Source organism: Cynoglossus semilaevis, chromosome 18 (assembly GCF_000523025.1).
Source record: "Cynoglossus semilaevis isolate Cse_v1.0 chromosome 18, Cse_v1.0, whole genome shotgun sequence".
Classification (NCBI taxonomy): domain Eukaryota; kingdom Metazoa; phylum Chordata; class Actinopteri; order Pleuronectiformes; family Cynoglossidae; genus Cynoglossus; species Cynoglossus semilaevis.
This window is the reverse complement of record NC_024324.1, coordinates 5,825,183-5,852,828: the sequence shown is the minus strand read 5'-3', so window position 1 is coordinate 5,852,828 and position 27,646 is coordinate 5,825,183. Positions and strand designations below refer to the sequence as shown.

The 27,646-nt window shown below is 39.0% G+C and overlaps 1 protein-coding gene across 1 annotated transcript in view; it reads right to left on the bottom strand.

Annotated features, from left to right (window-relative positions):
* csmd3b (CUB and Sushi multiple domains 3b) overlaps positions 1 to 27,646 on the bottom strand; it is a 232,649-nt gene that overhangs the window by 181,369 nt on the left and 23,634 nt on the right. Inside the window, 1 exon segment of the mRNA XM_025064901.1 lies at positions 7,058 to 7,280. Coding sequence (XP_024920669.1) covers positions 7,058 to 7,280 — 223 coding nt within the window.

Here is a 27,646-nt window from a genome sequence, read left to right as displayed (position 1 = left end):
AGTAGGTAGGTAAGTAGACAGACAGATGGAGAGATTATCTTAATTATATATATATGCCATGCAAAAATGCAGGCAGGTTTTCATTAGTTATTCCAGTGAAACTGAAATAGTGAAGATGCTCTGCCGACTTCAAAAGAAGTCATTTTGTGTGAATTTACTTGAGTGGGAATTTGGATTGTGACACTGCATTAGTTCTTGCCATTCTGTGAAACGGGATCAGCACTAAGTGGCTGGGACTCAGACCGATACTCAGTGATACAGAGACACCATCTGGATTTGAGGGCAAGCCTTCTGGGTGGACTTCCCACCCACCAGGTGACAGCTGCTCCCTCGCCCTTCGCTTTTCCATAAAAAAACAATTCTGACGTGATGACAGGTTTTCAATGTTTAGTTTCAGGTATTATTCAAACATTCGTACCATTTAAATTTCATTACTAAAGTTCCAAGACTCAGACAATGTTGAAGACAAACTGGAAAAAGGAACACTCAATTATGATAATGACTAAATGATTCTAGGTGATGTCTTTTACACCAGGTCACAACCTTCTAATACCTAAAGAAACCTCTTCCTGTTTCTCATGGACTTTCATGTACGCAGCCTCACAGGAGGTCCAAGCCATAATTTGGAAAGGGATAGTTATATTCATTTCTTCTCTGCTGAGAACGAAATTGGAAATATCGAACTAGTTGATGTTTGCAGTGGCGCTGCCAGGCAGCAGTAGAAAAGGAGGACGGAGAGGAAGCAGAGACGAGAGTAAAGACAGACGGTGGCGGACGGAGATGGGATAGAAAAGGAGGAAGCAGAGACGAGAGTGAAGACAGACGGTGGCGGACGGAGATGGGAGAACAATGGAGAAGACAATGGAGAAATTTCTTGTGTTATTAAACTATTCAATTTATCCTCTAAGCCACTCCAGGGAAGAATGAGGGGGAAATCAATTAATGCCAGTCACAGGTGTATTTAATGCACGCAGACATAATCTCTTCAGGCTATAGTGGTCACAATATGACACAAAGAACAGGAGCTTCAACGACTCAAGTGAGATATATCACCGGGGGGATTGGACTCCTGAATATTGTTCAACACAGTGTAATGATTTTAATTACAATCTGCAGCAGGGTGAGCTGAAAAGAACAGAACTCTGTTGGTTATCAGCAATGAATTAATGGCATTTTTGGGGAGAGTTGAGGGAGAAACAGATGGGATGGAGAGTGTGAGGAGTTGCTGCTGCTGCTGCTGCTGCTGCTGCTGCTGCTGGTGGTTGTGAGGACTGAATTAATATTAAGGAGTTGAAAGACAGACATGAAGACAAGGAGATAGAGGGATGAGTTATACCCATTCAGACAAAGGGAGACTGAGACAAACGGGAACGGATTGCGAGAAAGAGAAATTATTCTACTGACTGTGAATCAGAGGAGGAATGGTAATGAACCGAATGCTCAAATTCCGACATGCAGGCAGTAATTGCAGGGAAGCACAAATGAGAAAATCAAAGATTATGTAATGTGATACCCAGGAGAGTAATGAGGGGTGAGATAAATCAATCAGCATAGATTCAATGAGTCTACAGTAAAAACAAAAAACTTGTGTCAGTGTTTTCTATATTTGACTTATTCAAAAGGGGAGGAACAAACTATTAATAAAGCTTTGAAAAAATGGAAAACAAAAATGTGTTTATAACCTCCTCACTCCGCCCCGTAAAGACAATCTCCATTGAAAGCACTGCATTAATATGAAACAGAAATATCACCAGTTTCCTAAATGGCTAAAATGGTTGTGCAACTTAGAAGGAAATCATCCCCTTCTCTGAAGCCACTTACGCCCACACTGTGCACAGCCTGGTTATTATGCACAAATCAAAGCCAGTGTGTACAACATTGTCCTTCCTCCCAAATTGGAGAAACAAACAGGGTTTGTTTATACCAAACTGGGCACCCTAATGGACGCCCACTGCGCCGGATTGCTTTTACTAAAAGTTAGTGCAGTTAAAAAGTTTTCTAATGAGTCCCCCTCCCCGTACCCCCCCCCACGATCATCTCTCTTTTTCCAGCACAAGTTGACCATTAGTATATGGTACTGTATCGTTTACAATATAGTCGATTTCCTGGCTTTTTTACTGTAATATTTTCATGCTGTTTTGGAAGGAACAATATACAAAAAGCAATCGAAGGCAAAAAAAATACTTCAAATAAAACGTTCAATGTTTCCTCAGAGTGCCTATATTTTTACTGGTAAACAAAGAATGATTTCTCTTTTGGGTCACACAAGCACTTTAATTTCAGTGTTTTTAATGAATTGGTAATTAAAGATACTCGCCAATACAGTTTTGCAAGTTAAAATGTAGCCATTTTTCTGCCTTGTAAAAGACCTGAGCTGCTCAACAGTCTATTGTTGGGGCCGTCTTTCAGTGATTTGATTTCAGGCATTTTTGACACGAGGAATGTATGAAAGCCTTAGCAGATTTGGTAAACCTCAAAAATCTAATTTCATTTGGACTATTTATTCTAAGGCTTTAATTATATGTTTTGGACAAACTAATGAAGCATATATAACCATGTGAAAGAGTCTAGGTTTGCACAATTCTGTCAGAAAAGCCACTGAAAATGCTCTTCAGGTTAAGGTTAAGGTTTTGAATTGTTTATTGTCAAGTTTCCTGATGTTTCTTTTTGACCTGCTGTACACTATGTCCAAGTTTCTTGTTTTTTGGTCTTTGGCAAACGATTTCAGTTACTCCGACAAATTAATTTATTTCAATATTGGAAAAGAGGTTTGGAAACAGTGAGCAACATTCTGTTCTAAGCCCAATCTGTCGAATCGTGATAGGATAAAGACTTGTAAAAGAGGAAAACGGTTATTGTCTTTCCTTTCCATCTGTCAGAACTGAGCCAAGATATTTGGATCTTCCTGACGCACACAGACATACCTCTAACCCCCTACAGGGCAGAAGTGATGCAGGGAGAGATGAAATACCTGTACCTCAGGGGTAAACACACCTCAGTTCACACACATGCACAACACACACACACACAATTGCATATCCTCTCCTACTTTCCTACAGTGTAGCCAACATCAAAGACCATGTTTTTTCATTTTCACACCAATCACACACATGCAGCCTTTGTGATTCTGCCTGTTTCCCCGCTGTGCCTGTATTTCTGGATGATTTTGTGTGTACGTCTGTGTCTTGTGCAAGTAAACACACTGTTTATTTGCCTTGATGAGGGTGGGGGTGTGGGGAGGGGGGATTAAATACATCAATAAAAATACAAATAAAGTATCCAGGAGTAAAATGTGTAGCAGATAGAAGATTACAGATAAGTGGGTCAAGTCAGGGACAGGTAGAGAGCTATTGGTCCAGCCAAGCAATCACCAAGGGGCAGAAGCTGAGAGTGGGGCAGAGAGCGTACGATCTGATTGGTTATCTTTCACAGTGGGTGTGACAAGTCAGAGGTAAGTGGGCATCAGAATCAGCATAGCAGGGAAAAGGGAAATATCTAGCAGCCCAATTTTGATGACAATAAGAACAAACGTCTCAACAATTTTGTCTCTGCTTTAAATATATATGTATATAAATATATAGGGCGAAGACAATGATGAGTGGGAATATGTTTCAACGTAAAATCAACCAGATGAGGTAAGTAATCAATGCAACAGCTACTTAAAAAAAAAAATCATGAACAGCTCAATACATAGTAAGCCTAGATAATTGTGTCCTTTGTTCTGCAAAAGTTAACTTTATGTTTTTACCAAGATGTAAAATAACTCTGATAAGGCACCCTACTTTATGCACCTGCGTGTACACCTGCAAATGTGTTACATGTCCTGGGGTTTTGCGGTGTATGAACCACAGGACTTTTTCTCCAAATAAAAAAAAAGTATAGCAGAATGAATTATGTGCAGTTGCAGCATCAAGGTAGAACTTTTTACTCTTTTACTTTGACCTGGATTTCTTATAGCCTTTAAGCCCAAGTGGCTGCAGGACAGGACACACCTCAGGATGGGATCCATTCTGGGGTCAGAGGGCTGTGTATAAAAACACCACTGGGTTAATGTCCTGAATACTAGACTAAAGCCACTCTTAACTACGGCACTGTTCTGTACTAGTTTGTACCAAATGAGCCTATCACAGTGAGACAGTGTCATGTGGTGACGAACCCTGGGTTTATTATCACTGATTTAACACTGTTAGTTTATTACGGTGGCCTTTATAATCCAGAGGTTATAACAAGTCCCAAGAATGGAAGACAAGGACATTCACAGTGACAGGGATAACCCAGCCCAATTCCACCAAGTATCCAGAGAGTGATTCAACCCCTAATCAACACTTTCCCAAAGGGCCACTAGCATTAAAGTACTGACATTATAATGGTGGGGTAACAGGAGCATTATACTCAACTTGAACTGCAAAATAAACCAAAGGAGGGCCCTTTTTCTGCTCTCTTAAACTCCAGCTTGTGGCTGCTGTGTCCTATGTCACTTAATCAGCTTAACAACGTTAGATTTACTTTGGCTAATTCACTTCTTCCATCACCATTGCAGAGACACAACCCACACATTGTTAATGTGGAAGTGAAATTTTTTTTAAGGTTAATTCACTTTTACATAATGGTGTTAGAAGAGCTATTCAAAAGGAGCACAGGCCCACGACCACAGGAGACACAGTCAGACCCATGCTAATCACATAGCAGTAGGTCTGCCCTGGCTGCTGTGGCAGAGTCAAAGGTGCTTTTTAAAGCTACACTTTATTAATAATGAAAACAGCTCCGAGCATGCCTGCTGGCTCTCAGATGTTCCTCTGTTAGCTACATGAGTGCTTTAAGACGGAACAAAAGCACTGCAGTAAAAAGAGCCAAGTTCCATCAATCAAGTGCATTAATTAATTTCACAAGACTTACACTGCAGCTCTGTTTATTTGCTATTTTGCATAGAAAGGTTTGATATTTGAGTTGGTATTGAAGGAATGCTGTACTTAAAGTGATGTTGAGTTAAAGATCCAGTCTGTAGGTATGAAACCCATGACATACTTTACATATCTTTCAGTGGGCTTTTGTTAGGGGCCACGCTGCATTTTATAACAACATTCATATGATATTATTTTTAACACATTAGTTCCTAATAAATACAAGTATTCACAACCAAGATTTCCTCTTCTGTTTGCAAGTACAGTATACTTAAATGTAAGCATCAACCACACAATCATAATCTATTGTCTCAGAAGCCATCGTTTTACTCTTTCATAAATATTCTATCTGGAGCCGTTTGTTCTCAGGATGTCAACGGTGCTGCAAATTATTTTTCTTTCTTCGCTAAGAATTTCACATCCATTAAATGACCCCAAATGTCACAATTTTAGTTTGAGACTGTAGTAGCAGGCTTCACTCTGCACTAGACTAATTACTGTTTTGCTAATAACTACATCACATAATCTAATATAATAGAACCTTGGCCATTACTCAGCCTTTAATGGAAAAATTCCATTATTGCGTATCAACACCGTTGGTCAAATCACTCATCTTGTATGAGATGGTGCGCTGTTGTTAAGAATCCCCACACACACATTTTAGCAGTCTTCACAGTGTCTGTGACAAACACTTGTGAGTGAAAGGACACAACTCAAATCACACATTAGCGTCTCACAGAGAAATAGAACAACACACAAAGGGCAAACTCACACTGAGTCTGAACAAAGCAGATGAAGTGATAAAAGACGATCTTCCTGTCTGTCAGTCTTTCAGAAATAATCACCAAGACTGATTCAAATATCAATCTTATAATAACAAAAAAATAAAAAGGTAAAATTTGTTAATTATTTCCATGTCAAATATGACCACATGTTGGTGCTGTATTTATTTAAGGTTGTTTAAACGTTCAATTGTTGACTGTTAAAATACATTTTCCTGACAATTAAGTGCAAATTTGTTGAAGCCCTTGTCTTAAAAGTACAATCCTGACGTTGCATTTTTAATGAATTAAAAATAAATATACTCTGCAGCCTCCCTTTGGCTAAAACATTAGGTGACCAGTGCAAAAAAACAAAACAAAAAACGACTTAATTTAAATACACCCCACAGTCTTGGTGTTTAGCCCACCTTTTCACCCCATGGTAATCAGAACCAAAAACATATTTCTCCAAGTGTCCAACACAAGAGCCACCCACTTGTGTTCTGCTCCCTTTTCATACTCCCTTGTTTAATTAACTTTGTATGGCATTTTGAGCACTTAGAGCCACCATATTGTCAGAGAAAGGTTGATTACTGCAGCTGGATGATTAGAAATTATGCCCATTGAACCAAAGGAACGTAGTTCATTCCCCACGGAGAGAGAATTGCTTTTCAGCAAACTGGGCGAGCGTCGAGGGGACTCATTTCATTTCTCTATGACCCAAATCCTTTTTGCCTCAATTGAACCAAAACAGATTTCCTCCTCATAACCGTCTGTCAGCTGTTGCCTTGCACATGTCTGGAAAATCCTCATCTGACCTTTGCCAAACGTTATTGACTCTTAAGACACCTGCTGTATGTTAAATATGTAGATCCAGCACAATTTTCGCAGAAACTTTCCAACTTAGAATGTTAAGAAAGGAGAAATCATTTTAGGTGATGATAGCAAAATGATTTGTAAACAGAACAGAAAAAGACTTTACAGGAGAAAATACTCGCCCCCTAAAGGACAGGACATTATTCACCAGGAAAATGTTTCTGATTTTCAGTCAAAAGTCTGCACTAATTCTGGACGGTCTTCACGGTTACCTGGCACAAAAAAAAGGGTTTTGTGTGAGGAGGAACAGACTGACCTCGGCCATGTTTGTAATCAGTTCTTCTATTTTTTTAAATGTTTCTATTATTATTTAGTATTTAGTTAGAGTTTAGTTACCTAAAATTTGCTTCTATAGATTCTACGTATGTGATAGAACTGCTAATCAAATTTTGTTGCACTGTACTGCTGTTCTATAATATACAATACTAAAAGAAAATTAATAAATTCAGTTCAAATAGTTTGTTGCATAGCAACAATCAGGACTCTGTTGAAATAACCTAAATGAATGAATGAATGTACCTGGTCCTGAAGTTCGCCGGGTGAGGATGCCCATCGTACAAGGACAGGAAGTCGTACTCTTCCTCTATGGCAAATGACAGGAAGATGAGCTGGATTCTACTTCCTTCCTCTCCGACAATCACCCAAGTGCAGTTTGCTCCGTTGGGGTAGCCATAGGGAAAACCTGGCGACTCAATACTGCCATTTCTGCCTTTTAGCGTGCCGCCACATGTGTAAATGAAACCTGTGGGATAGAAAACAAAGGGGATTTGGTGTTAAAATGTGGAAAAACATACATTACATAACAAAAACTTTACGTTAAGGGAAATTAAAAAACTGGAAGTTAACTGATTATGTAGGTTAAACACGCAGAGCACAGCAGCACAATATGACGACAGGGTCGGAGACTCAGTAGAATACTTCTTATAAAGACACAGGAAGCGACTAAAAGCGCACACGCTGCAGCTCTGTGTTCAACACCCTTACATGTGTCTAGAGCAACTATATTGCCTTTTTAATAAAGATAATTAACAGAGCTAACCTGCCGGTCCAGGCCAATATTAGCTGTCTGCTTGGAGACCTTGGAGAGGGCTCTGTGTTCAGAAGTGCATGTAAAGTACTTCCTTCAAGTATATCACAGCTTTTTATCATACCAGGGATAACGCACGAGTCACAGTGATAATGAAGCTAAGTAGGTTAGCCCTAGTCAGCACTGCTCTGTTCATTCATCCTGAAGTTCATCCATTCTTTCATTCATTCTTTCATTCAGCTCAGCTGTTTGTGCACGTTAATGTTTAATGTCTGACTCGTACCATGGCTGCTGCCTGTTCCATTTTCATAATGACCTGACTGCTCCTCCCACTTCTCCTCTTCATTCACCTTCGCGTGTATTCTCTGTGGCCTCATTAGCTCCATTATGTACTGCGCAGCACATATCTCAAACCATCACTGTATATGCTTTAGGTTTTCACTGCTGCACTGATTTCCTCTATTTTTTAATTTCTTTCAACACGGTCTAGCCCATTCAGCTTTGGCTGTCAACTGGACTGACAGTAAGTTACTGTAATTGTAACATTGTACAAACACACTACAAAAAAGGTCAGAAAATGCTAACCTGAAACAATCAGAAACTGTATTCACAGTTGTGATGCGGATGGGTTCATACTAATTAGGTGATATAACAAGTGAGTGAACGCAGACGATAAAACAAGGGTGTTGTGTTTGTTTTCGTTCCTTTCCTTTCACCTCCTTTTCAGAGGCTTTATATACTGATTAATTAGGAGAAGAGCTAACTCTGCTCCTCCTCTTCTAGTCTTAAATCTCACAGGGTTACAACACCTGCTAAATGCCTTAATAGTAAAATGCAAATGTAATTGATCCTGTTGGTCTTTAGGGTGTGTAGATCAGGATCTCTATCTTCTTTGTCTCATCGTAATGGTGCTTTCACTTCAACCGTGCAGCCACTGCTAGGTGACTCCAGCACAGAAGTGAAGGCTGGCCAGAGCGTTTGTTTCTGATGCTCCATCGACCCACAACCGAGAAACTCTTCACTTTTGCCACGGCCGGGCTGCAGCGTCAGCTTATGGTGCAGAAACACCTTGAGTAAAATGCTGGAGATTTAGCATCATCATGGCGAAGGACAGTACAACACGGTAGAAACTGACTTTTATATTGGGCTGTTGAGGGTCACATAATAAATCATGTAACACTGCAACGTGTCATCGTCTAATCTATTTTGAATTTGCTGCACATAAGGTGCTTTTACGAGCCGTGTACAAAAATGTAAACAACATGTAATTCAGATGAACTGAAAAACAAACTTTTATAAGGAAAAATAACCTTCTTAGTAGAAGTACAAAGACTGTTAGAATAAGGAACTTATTCCCCAATCAATCACTGAACCAGTGTCTTCTCCTTCCAGTAGTTACTGGTAGTACAGTATATTTTATACTCATCTGCCTTTTCTTCAAGTACATCCTAATACCAATAACATGGTCCCACCTTGGACAATCTACAAATGTAGGCCAGAGTTCAAACCAGGCTTAGAGTCATTATAATGTTAGCACTCACACTTAGGAAAATAATTATTAATGTCTGGTGGGCGTTTGTGTTTTCACTTATTGTAATGAATTAATTACCTGTTCACCCCTATAGAGAGGGAGCAGTCCTGCTCGTGGGCTGTCAGTACTCTTTGGGTACTTACAGCCTACAGGCAGGACTGCTCCCAGCTGTTCCCAGCACATACATTTAATGTGCAGCATAATGGGCCATTAATGTCTAGCAGAGTTGCATCACAATAAAAAATGATTCATTCAAAATTTAAGTGCTTCTGAACGCAAGTGTAAGTGTAACCACACATAGGTGAATATATGTTACGTGTTTATGGTGGGTGGAACATGAACGCAGAAAAGGACACAGTGATATTCAATGAAAAAAATCTGTCAAAATATTCAGTTTCCTGTGAAGTTCTTGTTATTTACTGCAGCGTGGACAGCAGATCAGTCCCACGACGCTCAGTTTCCTGTGAAGTTTAAAGTTTAAATTCTTGTTATTTACTACGGCGTGGACAGCAGATCAGTCCCACGACGTGCTTTTGAACCGTACTGACCAAACAGAATCTGTATTCAGTTTCCTGTGAAATTCTTGTTATTTACTATGGCGTGGACAGCAGATCAGTCCCACGATGTGCTTTTGAAACGTACTGACCAAACAGAATCTGTGTTTTGTTTCTCCTTCAGCGTATCTTGAGAGTGTGTGTATGTGTGTATATCTGTGTGTGTTCTGCCCAACCTTAATTTAATCAGACAATTCCAAGACTATCACGGTGATAACATAATGACCAATGGCAGCCTGATTTGCAATCAGGGGCTGATGTCTTTGTCCCTTCACAACCAATCACAGCAGAGACGTTGAGAAACCAGGAAGTGGGAACACAACCTTGGAGATAAGTAGCCAATATACAGTACATGCTGTATAGGCTCAACCCACCCCAACCCACTTCCGGCACCAATGTGCTCCGGAGTGAATAAAAACAACCATATACATTTATAACACACGCTTTTTGTTTGTTTCATTTTTGCCAACAAAGAATCCAGTGCCTAGCAAACATTGCTGGCAGATCTTTCTGGGGTTTTTTTTCCTACGTATAAGACACTGCAGGAAAAAAAGGTTGTGCGTAGCACAGCAAAAAAAAAACAACAAAAAAAAACATCCTATTGAACTGCGACTGCTATCTTGGCACCACTCAGGAAGGGAAAATCCATGTGGCTCCGAACAGGAATTAAATTTTATGATGAAAGTTAAGGGGGGAGGAATTTATGTCCCAGAAAAATTGTGGGTCACTTGAGGACAGAGAACACAAAGAGCTTCACATAACACAACATCTATCTGAAGTATGTCCTTTTCATTAAAAGCTGTCATGGAATTACTCTAGCGTGGCCACAGGAGCGCTCCTGCTGAGAGCAAAATTAATCATATGTCAAACGGTGGTTCATGGATTATGGTTTGTACGAACGTGAGATATGTATAGGGCTTTGTTGGGTGCGTATAGGATGTGAAGAACATCTCTAAATTTAAAGCCAATTGACTTAAAGCTCTGTGAGATCTATACAACTGGAATGTAAACTAGACAATAAAAAAAAAAACACATTGTGTTTCACTATGAAAATAGTGTCATTGATTCTTGTTTCTGGGAAGGTTAATGTGACATTTTATATCCAAGTTAAAACCTAAATACAACTTTGTTATGGTTTTAATTTATGTGTTATTATGTTCCTTCTTAAAATTATAACCACGAAAAGGAAAACGAGAAAAGAAAATGTCTTACCCAATGGAGGCCAACATCTCCCACAGATAAACATACAAACCAAAGGCTCCCAGTCAGTATTAATGCTAAAAAAACAAACTAATTATTTCTTCCAAATAGACTAAAACCACGGTCACTGTATTCAAATATTACAGTCCCCAAGCTGCAAATTAGACAAATAGGTTGAAATGTACTCAGTGCATTGATGTATTACAGCTTTTACTAAAACACTGGACCATTTAGTGGTGGTAGCAATAGAGACTGAGACTATTGTTGAAAAATCATTTTATAAATTGTGCAAACTGTAATTGTGGGAATGGAAAGCAACTTTTGATATGTAATGAAAAATTCAAAGATGCACTTTCTAAGACAGTAGTGTCTCTGAGTTCAGTCTTTAATGGTTATTTTTAAATTTTGTTTTAGTTCTACTTCTAGATTTCAAACTCAATACGAGGTCAACAGTGGGTCTGCTGAATCATCTTCTCCAAAATGTGTGACGTTTACAGACCACAGAAGACACGGTGCTACAACACGTGGGGGCATTACATCTTTTATAACTTTTATAACACATTCAGCCTAAATGATGTATCATCATTACTGGAAACTGAATCACTGCAGTGCAGAGTGGGTGTGAACACAATGCAAAACGGGGACAGAGATGGAAAGCAAGATAAAACACACACAGAAAAAGAGATATTTCCCCTCGTTCATCACTGCAAGAGGAACGAGAGAATGATTTAGAATTCATCACTCAGAGGAACCGAGGTGATAGTGTAGGAGGGAGAGATGAAGGGGAAGGAGAGGGGAGAGAGGCCAGAAGCGAGGGGGGAGGAAAACCACACGACGGAGAAAGAGAGACAAGCAGCAAAGAAGGAGACAAGAGTAAAAAAAAAAAAAAGACTAATTATGCCGTCTACCAGACCGAAACTGACAGGGCTTAACGCGCGCCCTCACACTCACACACACTCACTGGCGCACACACACAAACAGAGAGAGGAACATAAGGTCACATAACGATGGGCATAGTTGAACTCACATGCACAGCTAGAAACCAACCTCGAAGTTAAACATGGACACATGGCTTCAACACAGCAGCACATTCACTGTCATATGGTCACACACACACACACATGAAACATTAAAACAGACACAACAAGCCCACACACTAGCTCGTGGTTGTGTTCACCCTGGTGAACCCATTAAAAAAGTGACCCAAACACACTGACCCTGAAGTTTTGACCCTGACCCTGTTTCCCCAAGGGTCACCACATTTGATCAGTTGGAGTACCAGGTCAGTATTTGTAAGTGCTAGTAAATGATTATCAACCACAACTATTATGATAACTGCAAGATTTAACACTGTTATTTTTTTTAATAATAATATTATCACCAGGTGCAAGATTTAACACTGTTAAATCTTAAATTCAAATATTTTTTTTTTATAATAATATTATCACCAGTACACACACGTACCACAAACACCAACCTTTAAACCTTCAATTCCTTTGAATGTTTGTTAAAGGCACCGTTTTTAACCTCCTGCTTCTTCCTACATTTTTCAAGGCCAAAATGTACAATAAAAAAACTGCTTTGCAACTGAGATGTGACCTTACCAGATAACCCCCCCACCCAGAACCCACTGTTAACTCCTGTATCAGAAAATACCTCATACAAAACATATTACACAATGAGAGAACGATAGAAAGTGAAGAAAAGAGAAACATAAAAGAAATCTTATATTTTCACTTTGTATTAAAACCTATTCTTTGTAGCCTCAGAGGTGCTGTTCTGACCAGAAAGGTTAAACATTCAGAGCAAATATTTTGCAAAGAAATATCATACAACTATTGCCACACACGCTGGCGCTGGGTAAAATGTATACAAGGTCAGTGCACCTGCCAATCTTTAGAAAAAATATAACATTTTAGAGACACATGTTAAGCATGGATGTCATCTGATTTTAAAACTAAAATATTTGGGGTGGGTATTTTTTAAAAGAGCCAGCCATTTCCTCATTCCAAAGATTTAAACAAAGTGGCTAATTGGCAAAGAGTAAGGTTTGTGGCTGGAAGGGCTACCTCCTAGGTCTGCTACTAATGAGGAAGGTTGGGCTGGAGGAGAGTCTGTATGCTCATCAAAATCTTGTATGGATAGAAAAAGGTCCCAAAGACAATAGAGGAAAATCTGCTTCTTGAATTGAGTGGATATAATGAACCCCGGTGAAATATAGGCTTGATTTATTTCCTCAAAGCAACATCTCATTCTGAGAGTCTTGTAATAAAGGCCAGAGAGGAGCTTAATACTGGAAACTGTCAAACTACTTTCTGAGGAATTACGTTTAAACTCTACTACATTAAAAGCAGTGGATTCGTCTGTGTGGAGTTTGCAGGGACTTTGGTCCATGCTGGTGTGTGTGTGTGTTAGTGTGTGTCAGTTGTGTAGTAGTGCCACCCCCCCAAAAAAGCACCAGAGCTCTCTTAGTTTAGTGTAGTCGTGGCCCCCCCCAAAAAAGCACCAGAGCTCTCTCAGAAGTTATCTACCTCTCAAATGACTTGGAAACTTGTTCACTTTTAGTTTGTGAATAATTTTACATTTTATACAGAATTACTCATTAAAAATAATACATAGAAACATTTTATATATCAGAATTACTCATTAAAAATAATACATATAGGCTAAAATGATATATCAGACAGAGATGAGTGTTCACTCATCATACTGTGTCCTTGAACATGTAGCACGTTTCCTTGAAGTCCTAATAATTAATTATTGTCCATTTTAGGAAATCCTTTTTACCACCTTCACAGACATACCACACTCATCTGCCTCATCCTTCAACAGTGAGAGCTTGGTCCTCTAAAATTGTGTAAGGCAACGGTGCCTAATCACTGTTCCATCCTGTAGTTTACTCTCAGTGACTATTTATCTTCATTAGATCTATTTCATTGTGTTAGATCTGTTGTATGTTTTTCCTTTAGAGACTGACAGTAACACAGTCTTAAAATCAATAACAATGTTGAACACCAACCAACATCCATGTGGAAAGGGATAATAAAAAACAAAACATTATTACCAGAGGGACATTAAGCTCAATGATTTCAATCTCACAAAATCACTAATTAGCTTTTCATTTCCTAAAGAGCACACTGTGACGAACGTAGTCATCTCCACAGGATGATGGCCACCAAATGAGGTAGCAGTGAACTGACACTTTTCGTCATTTAAATGAGACTCCTCAAGGTGACCAAGTGTCCCCCGTTCCTGCTTAAGGGTCTATCGATGACTCCCTGTGACGTATCTGTGCGAGTGCACATACTGTGATGGGAAATATTACCCCTGTCCTCAGCAGTATGGAGAGTGTGGAGTCATTAGACAGTATGGAAAACATGGAGACATTTCACATGATCTAACTGGAGGTAAAAAGGCACTTTAAATTCTCTGCCATCTCTCTGCCGTGCTCCCTGTGTCTTCACATTCTGTTTGTTTTTTTTTTTAATCTTTTATCTAACTGCCTCTCACACTCGATCCCCTCTCTGGGGACCTCTGTGATACCAGATTCACTTAAAGGGTTATTCCGTCTAATCTCACCGCCTCTCATTTATGATTAAAGGATGGGCTTTCCCCCTGTGGAGTAAACGGACTAATCAGACCTCCCCACACAGACACACCATCCCATCGGTATTCACGTCACGTCAGCTCAGGTTCAAAGCCCCTCAACTAGATGTCCGTGTGTGTTTGAGTGTCTTGCGCGTGTGTGCCTTTCGAATTACTGAAGCACAACTTTTAAATTTTACTTCAGGGGTTTTTTTTTTTTGAAAAAAGGGAAATCTAGAAAAAGAGTGACAGTGACTGCAGAAAGTAAACAAACAAAAAGCAAAACAATGGCGACTCAAGGAAGGAGTTGAGCCGTGGCGACAGACAGGTAAAGGAAGAGAGATATCAAAAGCGGAAGGCAATAGAGACAGACAGAGTAAGCAAGTTTGAAACGTCCCATCGGTTCTCCCTGTCAGGTATGCTTGTCAGCCAAGAATTAGACTACTCCGCACTGCCACTGACTGACAGTCGGCCCTTGGTCTAGACTACACCCTGGAGTGGTGTAAGCTAAATAAGGGAAATGGCTGAGGAAAGAGACAGAGGGAACACACCGGGCTGGAAATCAATTTATAACACTGTCAGTCAGAGGCAGGAGGGGTTGGTGGGGCTAGAAAGCTGAGGAAAAAGGGAAGAACATCAGCAGCAGGGAGGCCAGGGCACAAGGAAGAGGACACAAACACCACCCAAAAAAGGAAAAACACAGAGACAAGATCAGAGCAAACAGTAAACAAAAGGGACTGATTAATGAAAAAGATGAGAACTGGGGGGACTCTCCTGTTGTGTTGGGTGAATCAGATAGAAGGAGGAGGCAGAAGAAGTAGAGTAACTCATGTGCAAGAAACAAGTCCCCAGATAACCTTCAAGTCCTGAACAAGTCCCTCTGGTGAGAATTGTGTGTCTCCTGTGTGTGTCCTCTGCCAAATCATCCAGCACTTTGTACTCTTTTCTCATCACTTCTACCACTCTACTCTTCAGTTGGAGCCCAGAACCCATGCTGTGACTGCATGACTATGTTTATAAGTCAGACGCATCTCCCTGGTGAAGCCAACTGGTAAAACTCTGCCCCCTAGACAGGTTTATTTTTAAACACACATTTTTCCGCATTTTTTATTTTTCTTTTAGCTAATAATATAAAGTATTATGGACATATTTTGATCAACCTTGAATAATAACTTAACACACATATTTTTCCGCAATTTTTGTTTGTCTTTTAGCTAATTATATAAAGTATTACTTGCTGACCAACTGTTTGGATAACCTTTGGCTCGTTGCTCTTTTCTAATATCTTACAATTGTATTTATTGTTGTATTTTTTTGGCTGCATTATTATAGCACTTAATATTACCTGATCCCATTATGAACTGTTAGCCCTCTAGTCATTATTACATTAATAAAAAAAGGACTCTGTTGGAAAAAAAGGACAGCCTGGCTTTTCCCCATTATAATCCATAATCACTCTTCCTGACACTTTTGAATCACATTTTGTTTTTGTTGTACCAGGTGGGAGACCAGCCTGCAATTATACCAATTACATAATTACTTCAAAATCAATTGAGTTTTTTTCCCCCTCTTTTTAATGTCCATAATTTACTCATCTGCACAGCAGCTAAAGTAGTAATTAGAATGTAAGATACTAAAGGAGACATTTAATTTCCCAACTTGTTTCACATCACAAAAGGGATTTAATAAAAATGACAAAATGAGAGGACTTTCAAATGCAAACCCAGAGAAATAACACTGTGGTTAAAATTGTGCATTTAATTGGCAAATGTGAATCTAAGTCTAAGAAAAAATGAATGGAATCATAGAGAAATATTTTGTTGTGCTTATGGGTAGGAACTTTTTTTTGAGTAGGTTCTTCTTTAATACCTCTATATATTTTAGGGATTTTCGTGCATTTTTAGAAGGTTTGTGTACTCTTTTATAAGTAGATAGTTTAAGTAGGGGGTACAGGAGTCAGCGCGAGTTCAAAATATTTGCAATCAATTCTGTCAATCGGCTCGAAATCCTCGATGCATCTTTGTCAGTCACATCCCCAACTGTCCCCCATGTAAACATGCAGACTTGGGGAACACACAATTTAGATAGTATGAAAGCCTCACTGATTGGCAGATACTAGACGGAATAAAGGATTAATGAGACACAGAGAAAAAGGGAGACATCTGCCGTCTTCTTGGGGTTTACTATTGATTTGTGTCTGCTAAATGTCATCATCTCCAATCTGACTAATGAGGCCCTGCACACACAGAGATACACCCTGACTTTCTTGTGCACCACGCTTTTCCACAGTTAAGTTAAGAAAAACCAAACCCAAGTTAAATTGAGCTCAAAATTGCAAAACAATGTGAGAGTCACAGAAAAATCCTGTTTTATGAAATCCCAAAAATGAGTTTAAACCGAGGACAGATTTAAGAAGAAAAATAGAATGAAAACAAAAAACTAAGAATCTTATAATTAATTGAATCTTGTTTGTGAAAATGACAAAATAATTTAAACAAATACAGAGCCAAAACAATGGGCTGATGTATTTTCACGTGAAATTATAACAACTCAGATGTGAACTTTGGATTCAACCAAACTTTTAAAAGTGTGTCAAAACAACAATCAGATCTAGGACTTGTTTAAATAAAGATAAAGGTAAAACAAATTGCCTAGAGCAGAAAAAAAAGAAAAACAAACAAATATAAAAGGATTCAGAATGTTAATTGTCGTTACAAACTAAAACCAGTAATCTGGAAGGATTCAGAATGTTAATTGTTGTTACAAACTAAAACCAGTAATCGATTGTTGTTACAAACTAAAACCAGTAATCTGGAACTGAAATTTTAATAAAAATAGCATTGCTCTCAGCGACAGCCTCTCTGCTAAACAATTACTATCTTTTCCATTTACAGTACCAACATGTTTATGTATGAACAAATTAAACCTGCAGGGGGAGCCTGGGGCACATTTGTGCTTCAACTTTCAAACTTCCTGTTTCGTGGTTTCAACACATGAGTTGGCATGTGTTTAAAACACACACACACAAAAATACACACACACACACCTTCACTGTGCGATTGACATTTCCTTGGTTGCCAGATTAGTGCCATTGACATTTCCTTGGTTGCCAGATTAGCGACAACCCAGCTCATCTCCCTCTGCCAAAGAGAATCAATGAAGCACTTCAAACCAAACTTGACGTCGGTGGCACACACATTTCTACACATTAACACACAGCGATTACTTTAATAGCTGTGACCCCATTTACAAGTTCGAGCCAAATTAGTGTTTTTCCCCGAGTTTGCATTAAGACAAAAAGTGACACAAAGGGCAAATTTGAGCACAATTAACCGCTGTAACTGCCCCCAGGCCAATGTAGTGTTTACTGCCTCCAAGTATAGTGTGATTTATGATTGAAGCAGTAACTGCACGGGTCTCGTCCTACTTTCTCTGACTCCTATGGCTCATTGTCTGGTGCAGGAGCAGCCTGAAGGACTGTGAGAGATTTAACACGGAGGAAAAGAGCACTGCATGTGGAAATAAAAAACAAGTCGATGCTGGTTTGGTAGAGAGCACTGAAGAGAGAACTGAAACGTTCAATGAACGTTAAAATTATAAATCCTACTCCTTTTGCATCAGTTTTCTGCTATTAGATTATATTAAAATTTATTACGGTCTCCTAAAAAGCTGTTTAGTATCGTAACAGGAAACGTGTTAATGCATCAACTGAATTACAAACTTAAGACTTATGTTCATAACCCTAACTGCTTTCAGCTACAAGACTTGGAAAGTAATATCCAAAATTAATGTACTTCTTTAGAGTGTAATATAAAATTGGGAACACCAAAGCACACTGCGTGCGTTTCTTGTAAGCTGTGTTATGCAGCGGAGGTGCATAATGCACATCCAGGCTTTTTAGATTGTGTAGGATCACTTTAAGCCACTCCACTCGTGACAATTAATCTAATAAAAGTTTTGCAATCGCAGTAAATCATTTATAAAAATAATCAGCAGACAATGCTTTAGCTTTAATATAGTCTGTCGGGAGTTCACCTTGCTTTTGGAACGACTCCAGAAATGACTCACATCCCCCCTGCTCTTTCATGTGGTGCTTTTTTAAATGTTTAAATTAAAGTTAGTCGTATTGTCGTATGTTGCCGTGTGGTTTTGGGGCATTTTTAATGTAAAATATTTCCACACAGAGGACATGTTATTTTTTTGTTCCTGCTGCTGTATGTTTGCAAAATGTGGAGTAGTCATAACTTGCGATCTTACTGAGCCACGTTCCGTTCAGGAAAGAAAATTTCCGATCTGCTAATTACGTTGGGATCGGATGCCGAAGGAAAGAAAATTTCCGATGTGCTAATTACGTTGGGATCGGATGCCGATACCAATACTGGATCGGATCAGCCACATTCTTACTATGGTTATATGTCACCTCTGGTGATAAAAAGAACAAAAAACAAAAAACTTAATGTAAAAATGTAATAACAATTATAACAAATATAATCACAAGGGGAGAAAAGAGTAAGGACGAAACACCAGTATCTGCAGTCCGAGCAAAAACATGAAAAATTATCAATATATAAAACGTCAAACAACAATTTTGCTTATGCCTGAATTCTAATCCAATCTCAGTTCAATATTTTCCTCGGAGTGTTGTGCTCAGTGTGCTGTATTTGATGCTCAGTAAGCTGCCGTGGACCAGATCAGCATTGAGGTCACGCAGATGTTGTACGGATGGCGAGAAGGGGCAATGGAGAAAAAAAAAAAAAAATCAGTGGCTTAAAATATTTTTGATTCATTGCACTGAAATATTTTGGTATAGCTCGCATGTGTACTGCATCCATCTCCATCAAATTAACATAATGTGAAAAAGCTAGTGGTAGAAGCACATGCAGCATATCTGTAGAGCACATACGGTGCAGTACATAAACCTACAAGCAAATGCAGTAAACAAGAAACCTAACATGATGAAGTCTATGACCAAACATTTATATAAAGGTGTTAAATTATTGCCAGTGTGTCTTTTTTTAATTACAATAAAGGATTTAATTATAATAAAATAATGAATTTTATTTAAATGAAGGCTGATATTTTTAGCTTTCTTAAATTAAACTAAATAGAAAAACAGCAAATGTACCCAAAAACAAAACTGTGACATTTTACAATAATTGAGAAAATATTAACATCTGGTGGATGACATTTAACTGATCACAGTTTAGTTTCATTATTATTAGCATTATTATTATTATTATAAAGCAGAGCTTTTCCTGTCTGTAGCTGTTTACTCTGGCTAACAAGATTATGACCAAATACTGGTGTCAAACTCTACCAATGGTTTTAATTGGTAAACCAGCTGTTGATTCGTATTGGTACCAATTGATTGCTGTGCACATACAGGCAGCGAGCGACTCATTGGCGCTGTGATTAATCACGAGCCGTCTAGACCCGAAATTGATTGTTTCCAGGCAATGATTAATTCATAAAAATGAGCCCTGGAGACAGACGTGTCAGACCAATGAATTATGATGGTGATATGTTTAATGAGTAGAAGGCGCTGACAAAAATGAGGCATTCACTGGTCTGGATCAAATGTAGTTACCTCAGGACCCGCTCTTTGGGAAAGGCTCATTACAAACTCAGGGAAGTCTTTGGCATTATTGATTTCTTTTTACCTTCAACTATCCGATATGTGTTTACCTGTGTTCACTAGGAAGCTGCACCGAAACATCACTCCCAACGCAGCAGGCTACTAACACTGCTGTTGTTATTTTAGGATTTAAATGTTCCAGTTGAGACGATGTTTGACTTTACATACATTTGGAAATCTTATCTTCGACAACCCTGCCACAAATAAGACCTAACAAAACGGGACCAAAGAAAACTAGTTTAAGTGCAACAAAAAAAATATTACAACGGGACCAAAGAAAACTAGTTTAAGTAGGATCACCTTAAAAAAAAATATACACTCAACTCATTGTGCCTGTATTTTTTTCAGTTTCACTCACTGCAAGTGTCAAATGCAAAGCTGGAGAAAAAGGTTATTAAAAACGGAGAACAAAGCAGACAAGACAAGCAGGTCGTGAGGACACGGAGAAAATGAGTTATTGAAAATAAATAGGACAATTAAAGCTGGGAAAATGAAAGGCAAAGGAGGTGTAAATGTAGTGCATTAATAATGAGCGAGAGTGAGTTAGTGAGTAAAAGAAGAAGAAATAGTCTGCGAAACAAAAGGTTGAGGAGAATAACAAAAAGGCTGGAGGAGATGATTTCTTTTCCCAAGAGAACGTCATCATGTGAAATGTGGAATCACACGGTTGTGTCATTACAGCTTATACAAGGGCACACATTCAAACAGTGCTGTTTCTATTGTTTTTATTCATCACCCACTGTGTCTGTCAGTGATGATGGGCTTTTGAAAGCAGATACTGACTCTGTTTGTTTGCGTGTCTCCCTACGTGTGGTGATGGTGTACGTACATGCCAACGCATGTGCGTGCATTTAATACAGAATGAAAGAAGGGTTTACGCCAATATTGGTAATGTGGAACCTAGCCAATCTCATTAGCTTAGCATGCAGTGGGCAGCCTGCCCAGATAGACACAACGGTGTGTGTATGTGTGTGTGTATCTATGAGCATCTGGGGACAGCAAATGCCACCACTCAGGCTGATGGTTCGTATAATGGTATAGGAGAAAATGAAAAAAGTGTCAGGAAGAGGGAGATATATAGCAAAAAAAAAAAAAAAAAAAAAGCACGCACAGACATGTGTAAAACAGTTTTTTTCTTTCGTAGAGGTTACATAGGAGTAACATGAATGTAGAGGAGAATCCTTTCTTTGAAGTCGTGTGGCTTCCCAGTGGGTGTGTAAGGCCTTACAGCTAAAAAGAGGATTAAAAAAGCGACTGACTCAGTAATTGGGGCATTGACATTAGCTGTCTGCATGTCGACTTCATCCACAGAGATGATACGGGGGAGAGCAGAAGCAGGGGAACGCATATGGTGTTTGATGTACTGCTTGTGCGTGTGGCTGGCGGAGGTAGTGGAGTAGAATGACATATACAAGAAAAGGTAAATTGCCAGGCAAAAAAGGTGAGAAACTAAAGACAGGTACTCGACCAGCATACGTCTGTAACAGTGCCACCTTATGGAGGAGGTAATTACTTACTTAAGATATAAATTAGTTTAAAAAAATGCCAAAGAGCGTGATGATCAGTCACTGGTCTTTTGATGACATTTGAGGAAATACTGTAAGTATCCTTATCCTTCACAAAGCTAATGCTTCCCTCTGCCCTCAACCTCCTTTTTATATTAATTTTTGTCCATCCGGTCATTTGTTCATGTTCCCTGTGCACTTGCATCAATCATTTTTCCCTTCATTTAATTATTTATTGCATCCACCCATGCGTCCCACAGACTGGTGCATCCGTTTGAATCATCTCAAACCAAGTGCAGAATTTGGACAGAGGCCAAGTACGATGCGATGACCCTAATGGCACACGGGGAAAAGCATGATGGGATAATTGATTGTTTAATTAACCAATTACCTTAATGAAGTCAGAAACAGCACCTGGGAGAAAACACCTGTTTTCATCAGCATTCCACCACAAACAAGATGCTGGCTCTGCTAGAAGAGAACCTGAAGTGGTATCTTCGTGAGTGAAGCTGCAACTTCAACATTATCTGAATTATGCTCTACATCCTTATATATATATTGATTTGTGGATTTATTTTGCATTAGCACTGTATGTGTTTTAAGGTTAGAAATGTAGTTCTATAGTGTAGCATGTCTGCCTCGGATGCAGAGAGTCCTGGGTTCCATTCCCATGCTTGGCACCTGCTGGGGGCAGCCTGTTAACAGTGTATCTGCTGTTAACAGAAGAATTTTCCAATTATGGGATCAATATAGTTCAAATTCTAATTTAATTTCTTTTTTAATGGAATGTTAACCTTGGGAAACCATCACTCACCAAAGGAGGTGACTCAGCCACCGACTTTCAGCCACCGACAGTATCATGCTGAGAATACTTACAAGAAACCCCTGACCCACACATACAGAATCAAGAAGTGCACAGCCAGGTGTGTCCTTTAGATCACACCAACACCCTCCCCATGTGACTCACCCCGGCCCCCTCACCTCTTTTTAACACTTGACCCAAATGATCACAACATCCTGGAGGGCTGAGAACCCACAATGTGTCTTGATCATCGAAAATGTTACACAAGGAGAAGGTCATTTATTTCCCTCTTTTTTTTCTTGTCTAAACTATTTGACCATCCCCTGAGAGACTCATAGAGTGCTTTCCTTCTCAAACATGGAACAACACACACACACAACATTTGCAGTGACACTGGGTGCGAGACATGTTAATGCTCTTAAATGCCTGATAAAAAGAAATCTGCCAAGAGGGGTAAAAAAACAGACGAAGAATTCTAGACATATTTCTCCTACGCAACGGACAAACACACGTTTGTGGACATCGTCAGCGCAACAAAAAATACATCTCACCCAGGTTTACACCCTTCTTTCTGTGATGTAATAATTTTCAAAATGAAATCGCTATACACACAGAGAGAGAGAATGGTCTGAGAAAAAAAAATCCCAGATTCTCTTGTAATACTGCAAAACATCTTTAGTCCCAGGGGCCGACAAGTAAAACTGCAGTTGTCCTTGCTAGTAATTGCCAAACACTTTGCTTAAGGGCAATCAAGGTAGCTACTGAGAGAGAAGAGTGTTCTTTAGTGTCATCAAAGCACAGTGTGTCCAGAATTCTTTTCTCAAACACTCATTACACAAAATCACATACACACATTGGTCAATTTTAATGACACAGTTTTTAAAAATGAAAAAAAAAAAATCAAAATACGCCTCAGAAATCTGCTGTCAATGATCAAACCAGTACAATAACATACCTCTGTCTTCTTCTATGGTTTAAACTTGATCTTCACCTCAGCTTCATTACAGTATGCACTCACTGTTTAACCCCCCTTATTATTCAAAGTGATTTATAAAAAAGACCCATCACTTCTGATGAGATCACCCACGACAAATGTTGATACCACGTCTGAACATCTGGCCTCTAATGTCAGAGCCGGGTTTGAATGCAATGCATCATCAGATTCATGAGAATTGGTCGCTGCAGCTAATAGAATTTGGAGTGAATAGGTGTTTGCCCTTGTTTGATCCAAGGATGTGCGGGTGATGACATGAATAACTCATGAGTGTGGGCATGTGCATATATGTATATATTTATATATATATATATATGAGTGTGTGTGTGACTGGGATGATAAAAAGCAGAAACAAGAAATGAGGATTAAGGTGAAAAAAAAAAAAAAAAACAACTTCAGGAATAAAATAATGAACCAAAAATACCATAAACTCAGTGATTTGTAGAGAAAGGAAGCAACTGGTAGGGACAATCCAACCACACTAGGAGGTGCTCACCTTAACTGACACATTGATTTTTTGTTTTTGTGGGCACTTCACTAAGATTCACTTACTCTAACCCCTGTCTGACCTTTAGTCTAACCCTAACTCTAAAGTGCAGGACACCTGCAAAATAAAGAGTTAAGAAAAAAGTGGAAGAAATGAGAACTAACTTGATCAATTTGTGGTGTCCAATCAAACTACTCCCCTATATGTTTTAGTATACTGGAGTAAAAAGAGCAAAAGAAAGAGACATAAAGCATGAGGTCTAACTAAACTGAGGAGTAATAGGTGGAACATGAGGACCAAATTGTTTGACTGACCATCAGTATGTGTCCATGAACATTTGAAGTCAAGTCACAATTACAGCTACAATGTCAGTTGTCTGGTTCATCCATGCAGGCGCATGAGGAAATCTGTTCTGGTTGCGGATTTAACTCTGGCTAAACTATAAATGAAAAATGATAAACAATAAAATGAGCTTACGTCAGAATAAACTTTTTGTGCTACAATTACTTACATCTTATGAAAAATGCTGCAAGATGACACAAAAAAAACAAGATTGAGCATCAGCTTCAATGTGCTCTTCAGTGCTTTGCCCCGATCTGGTGATTTATGCTGTAACTGTAATCTTGAGGGTCGGAATCCCACTGTGGAAACACTGAAGGGCTGTGATCTTTGCACGTAAGCCTGTTTATCTCCCTGTGTTGCTTCATCTTTCATCATGTCTGTCTTTATTTACACTTTCCACCCAATCTAATCTAATATTTAAGAGAGCAGCAGGAGAAATATCAAATGACAGAGGTGCTTAAACCATTTGCTGATTAAAAGGGCAACTTGACATTTAGCCTCCAGTTTTAATTAATCATGTGGCAAAAAAAAAACATCCTAAAACTAATTTGATGACAGAATAAATTATAAAAAAAACAAACAAATAAACACAAAAAAACCCAAGAAGTTTAGATGTTACCAACATTCCTAAAGAGCTCGAATCACATTTGTTTACAGCACGAGAGTATCCATCTATTTAATGGGTTCACAGATAATAAAATTAGCAATGATTTTAAATCTTAAAGCCTTGCTCTGAAACTGCAACCTGTCACAAAAAATAATCAGGTTAAATGACAGTAAAGGTGACTGAACTGAACAAAACTTTAACTTTTTTCATTTCTCTAATGCTTTCATTTTTTATGAATTCTGATAGTCCCGCAACCTTTTACAAACAGTTTAGACTCCAGTTCATCCCTATATAAACATATTCAAACCGATATAAGCAGTGAAACGACAGTGAACCTACAGACAAACCTTTTTTTTTTTTTTAACCCACATGGGTTTTACAAGTACAGGCTGGGATGTAGATTAAGAGTCTGATCACATTTACGACATCTTTCCAAATCAGTAATGATTTCTTTATTACAATTAAATTTCCTCAGGAGATGAACTGACATTATCCTGTTAGTTGGTTCCTCAATCTGAGAGAGATGTAAGACGTAGAAATTTTTGTCTCATCTGCACTGGGCCGATCCATTGAGACTTTGTGACATTTTACCAGCTAATTTAAAATTTCATCACTGTCAGCACTATGTAAAATACAGTACTCGAGTAAATTACTACTCAAACCTTTAATTTGCTTCCTTCTATTTTCTCTGCCATTCTCTGTCTTATCCTTATTTTTCTACATACATCGTTCATATATATATATATATTTTTTTTTTCTCTGACGTTTTTCACCTGCATTTAAAGCTTAATTAGGAAAAAGGCATTGTGCAGTACAGAAGGAATACTGGCTCTTGTGGCATTAGCAGGGGTATTAAAAGCTCAGTGTTTAACCACACACTGATCCCCATGTGATATGCCCTAAAAGGCTATAGACACACAAGGGTGACTTCATTACAAAATGACACGTACACACGTCTAAGCTGACAATATATCAGCCAAGGACACTGCTATCTGATCTGACCAGAACTCCTCAAAGCTACCAAAAGAAGTAGAGCAGAAATAGTCATCAGTGGGAAACAAATCATCCCTGACCAAATAGAAATACAGTAAAAGACGGTAACTGCAGGAGAAGGCAGGCATTATTCTGGACAGGTTGACGATTCAAATGTTTGGCTCCTGATAACCGAAGCTGTGCTCAGCTACTGACGGTGAAGAATTTAAAATTTTAAATCACTTTGAGATGATACTACGGAGACACTGCAGGGCATGGTCTCCAAAAGGCCTAGACAAAGTCTGTCCATGAAAGAGTTACACGTGTCGTCCCTGGGGAGAATACTGAGAACAAAATACTTTGATTTCCTCCTGGCTGGTGAGGAGCTAGGTCAGGGAAGTTCTCCACAAAAAGAAAACAAAAAGTCAGTGCCAGCCTCACAGTATAACTGGCAGCTTTGTGGCCATGGAGCTGCTACATGTTGTTACCACCTCGTGTCAACAACTACTGCAGTGAGGTGCCTCCCTTAAAAAGACAAGACAGGTTCAGGAAACCACACAAGCTCCTGCAATGGGAGAACAGATGTGGAATGTATGGCCTATGAGAGTAGGAGGAGGATTCCTACCAATTAAATTAAGGAATCCATGTGCCAGATGTAATCTAGCATTGAAATACGTTAGACACAATGCAGGGCCTCTTATTATATTTTAAGTAAGGTGTGAATACAATGCAAAAATATTTTCAAAAAACATACAGTTGAAGGCAATAGTTAATCCCTTAAAAAAATGTTCTGATGGTATACTGATACTTTAATGAGAGTAACTGTTTTGTTTTTTTTCAAGTGTAATACGATTTCTGTATGAAGTTGTTAATTTCAATGGTGAAAAAATGTAACCCTTAGCCAAATAAAGGGTAAAATGGTGGACAAATATTCTCCCTTAGTGCTGTTAAAATGGTTTTCAGGAAGAAATAGCACCTTTAGTCTCCTGGCTCCCAGTGCTAGGAGACTAAAATGTCCCAGGGAAATAATTAAAAGTCACCAGAATGAATAGATTGCTAACAAGAGACCATTTACCGAAACCTAAACACTTGACTTCCAAATTGATAAAAATTTGCCAGTGAATTTAGTGTATTTATTTGCTGTAGTCAACATACCTCTCAGAGCCTGAAACAGTTCATCTCTATATTGTTGAAGACCGATCATGTGTCCAGATACAAATGCTAACTATAATGTAAAAGTGACTACTGCACATGTCATAATGATTTGGGAGATGTGCTGCAAACACCTTTTACTGCGTGTTTGGCTAACCACTCAATTAAAACGTGATACTTGGAGTTCTACTATCCACATCCACTGCCTGACCCCCGTCATCATTTCTCCTGCTCCTGCTCTCCATTCAATAACAATTTGATTAAATCCCCAATTTAATTCAGGAACTCTCTCAGGAGTCTCCTTTTCTTTGATCGAACTCCTTGCTTTGCCAGCCCCTCTCCTTTGCTCTTCTCCTCCCCGTCTTATAGAATCTTTGCAGGGTTTCGTCCTGTATTCAATCTCATCTCCCATTTAATCTTCCTTACTCACTTGCTTTTCCAGGAACAAGAACAGGAGATAAGATAGAGCCAGGAAAAAGGGGGAGGAGGTGGTGGTTGCTGTAGTGATGGTGAAGCAGTCTGCAGGAATTGAAAAGTGTCATGGAGTAACAGACGTTGGGGCAGATGAATGAACAACAGAAGATGCAGAGAGAAAGGGACAGCCTTGAGAAGAGGCGGGAGAGGCATTTGAAAAAAAAAAACGAAGACAAGATTTAGGGACAACCGTGTGAGATTGTCATAAACAGACGAGGCAGATGATGGTTGGAGAGTGTGG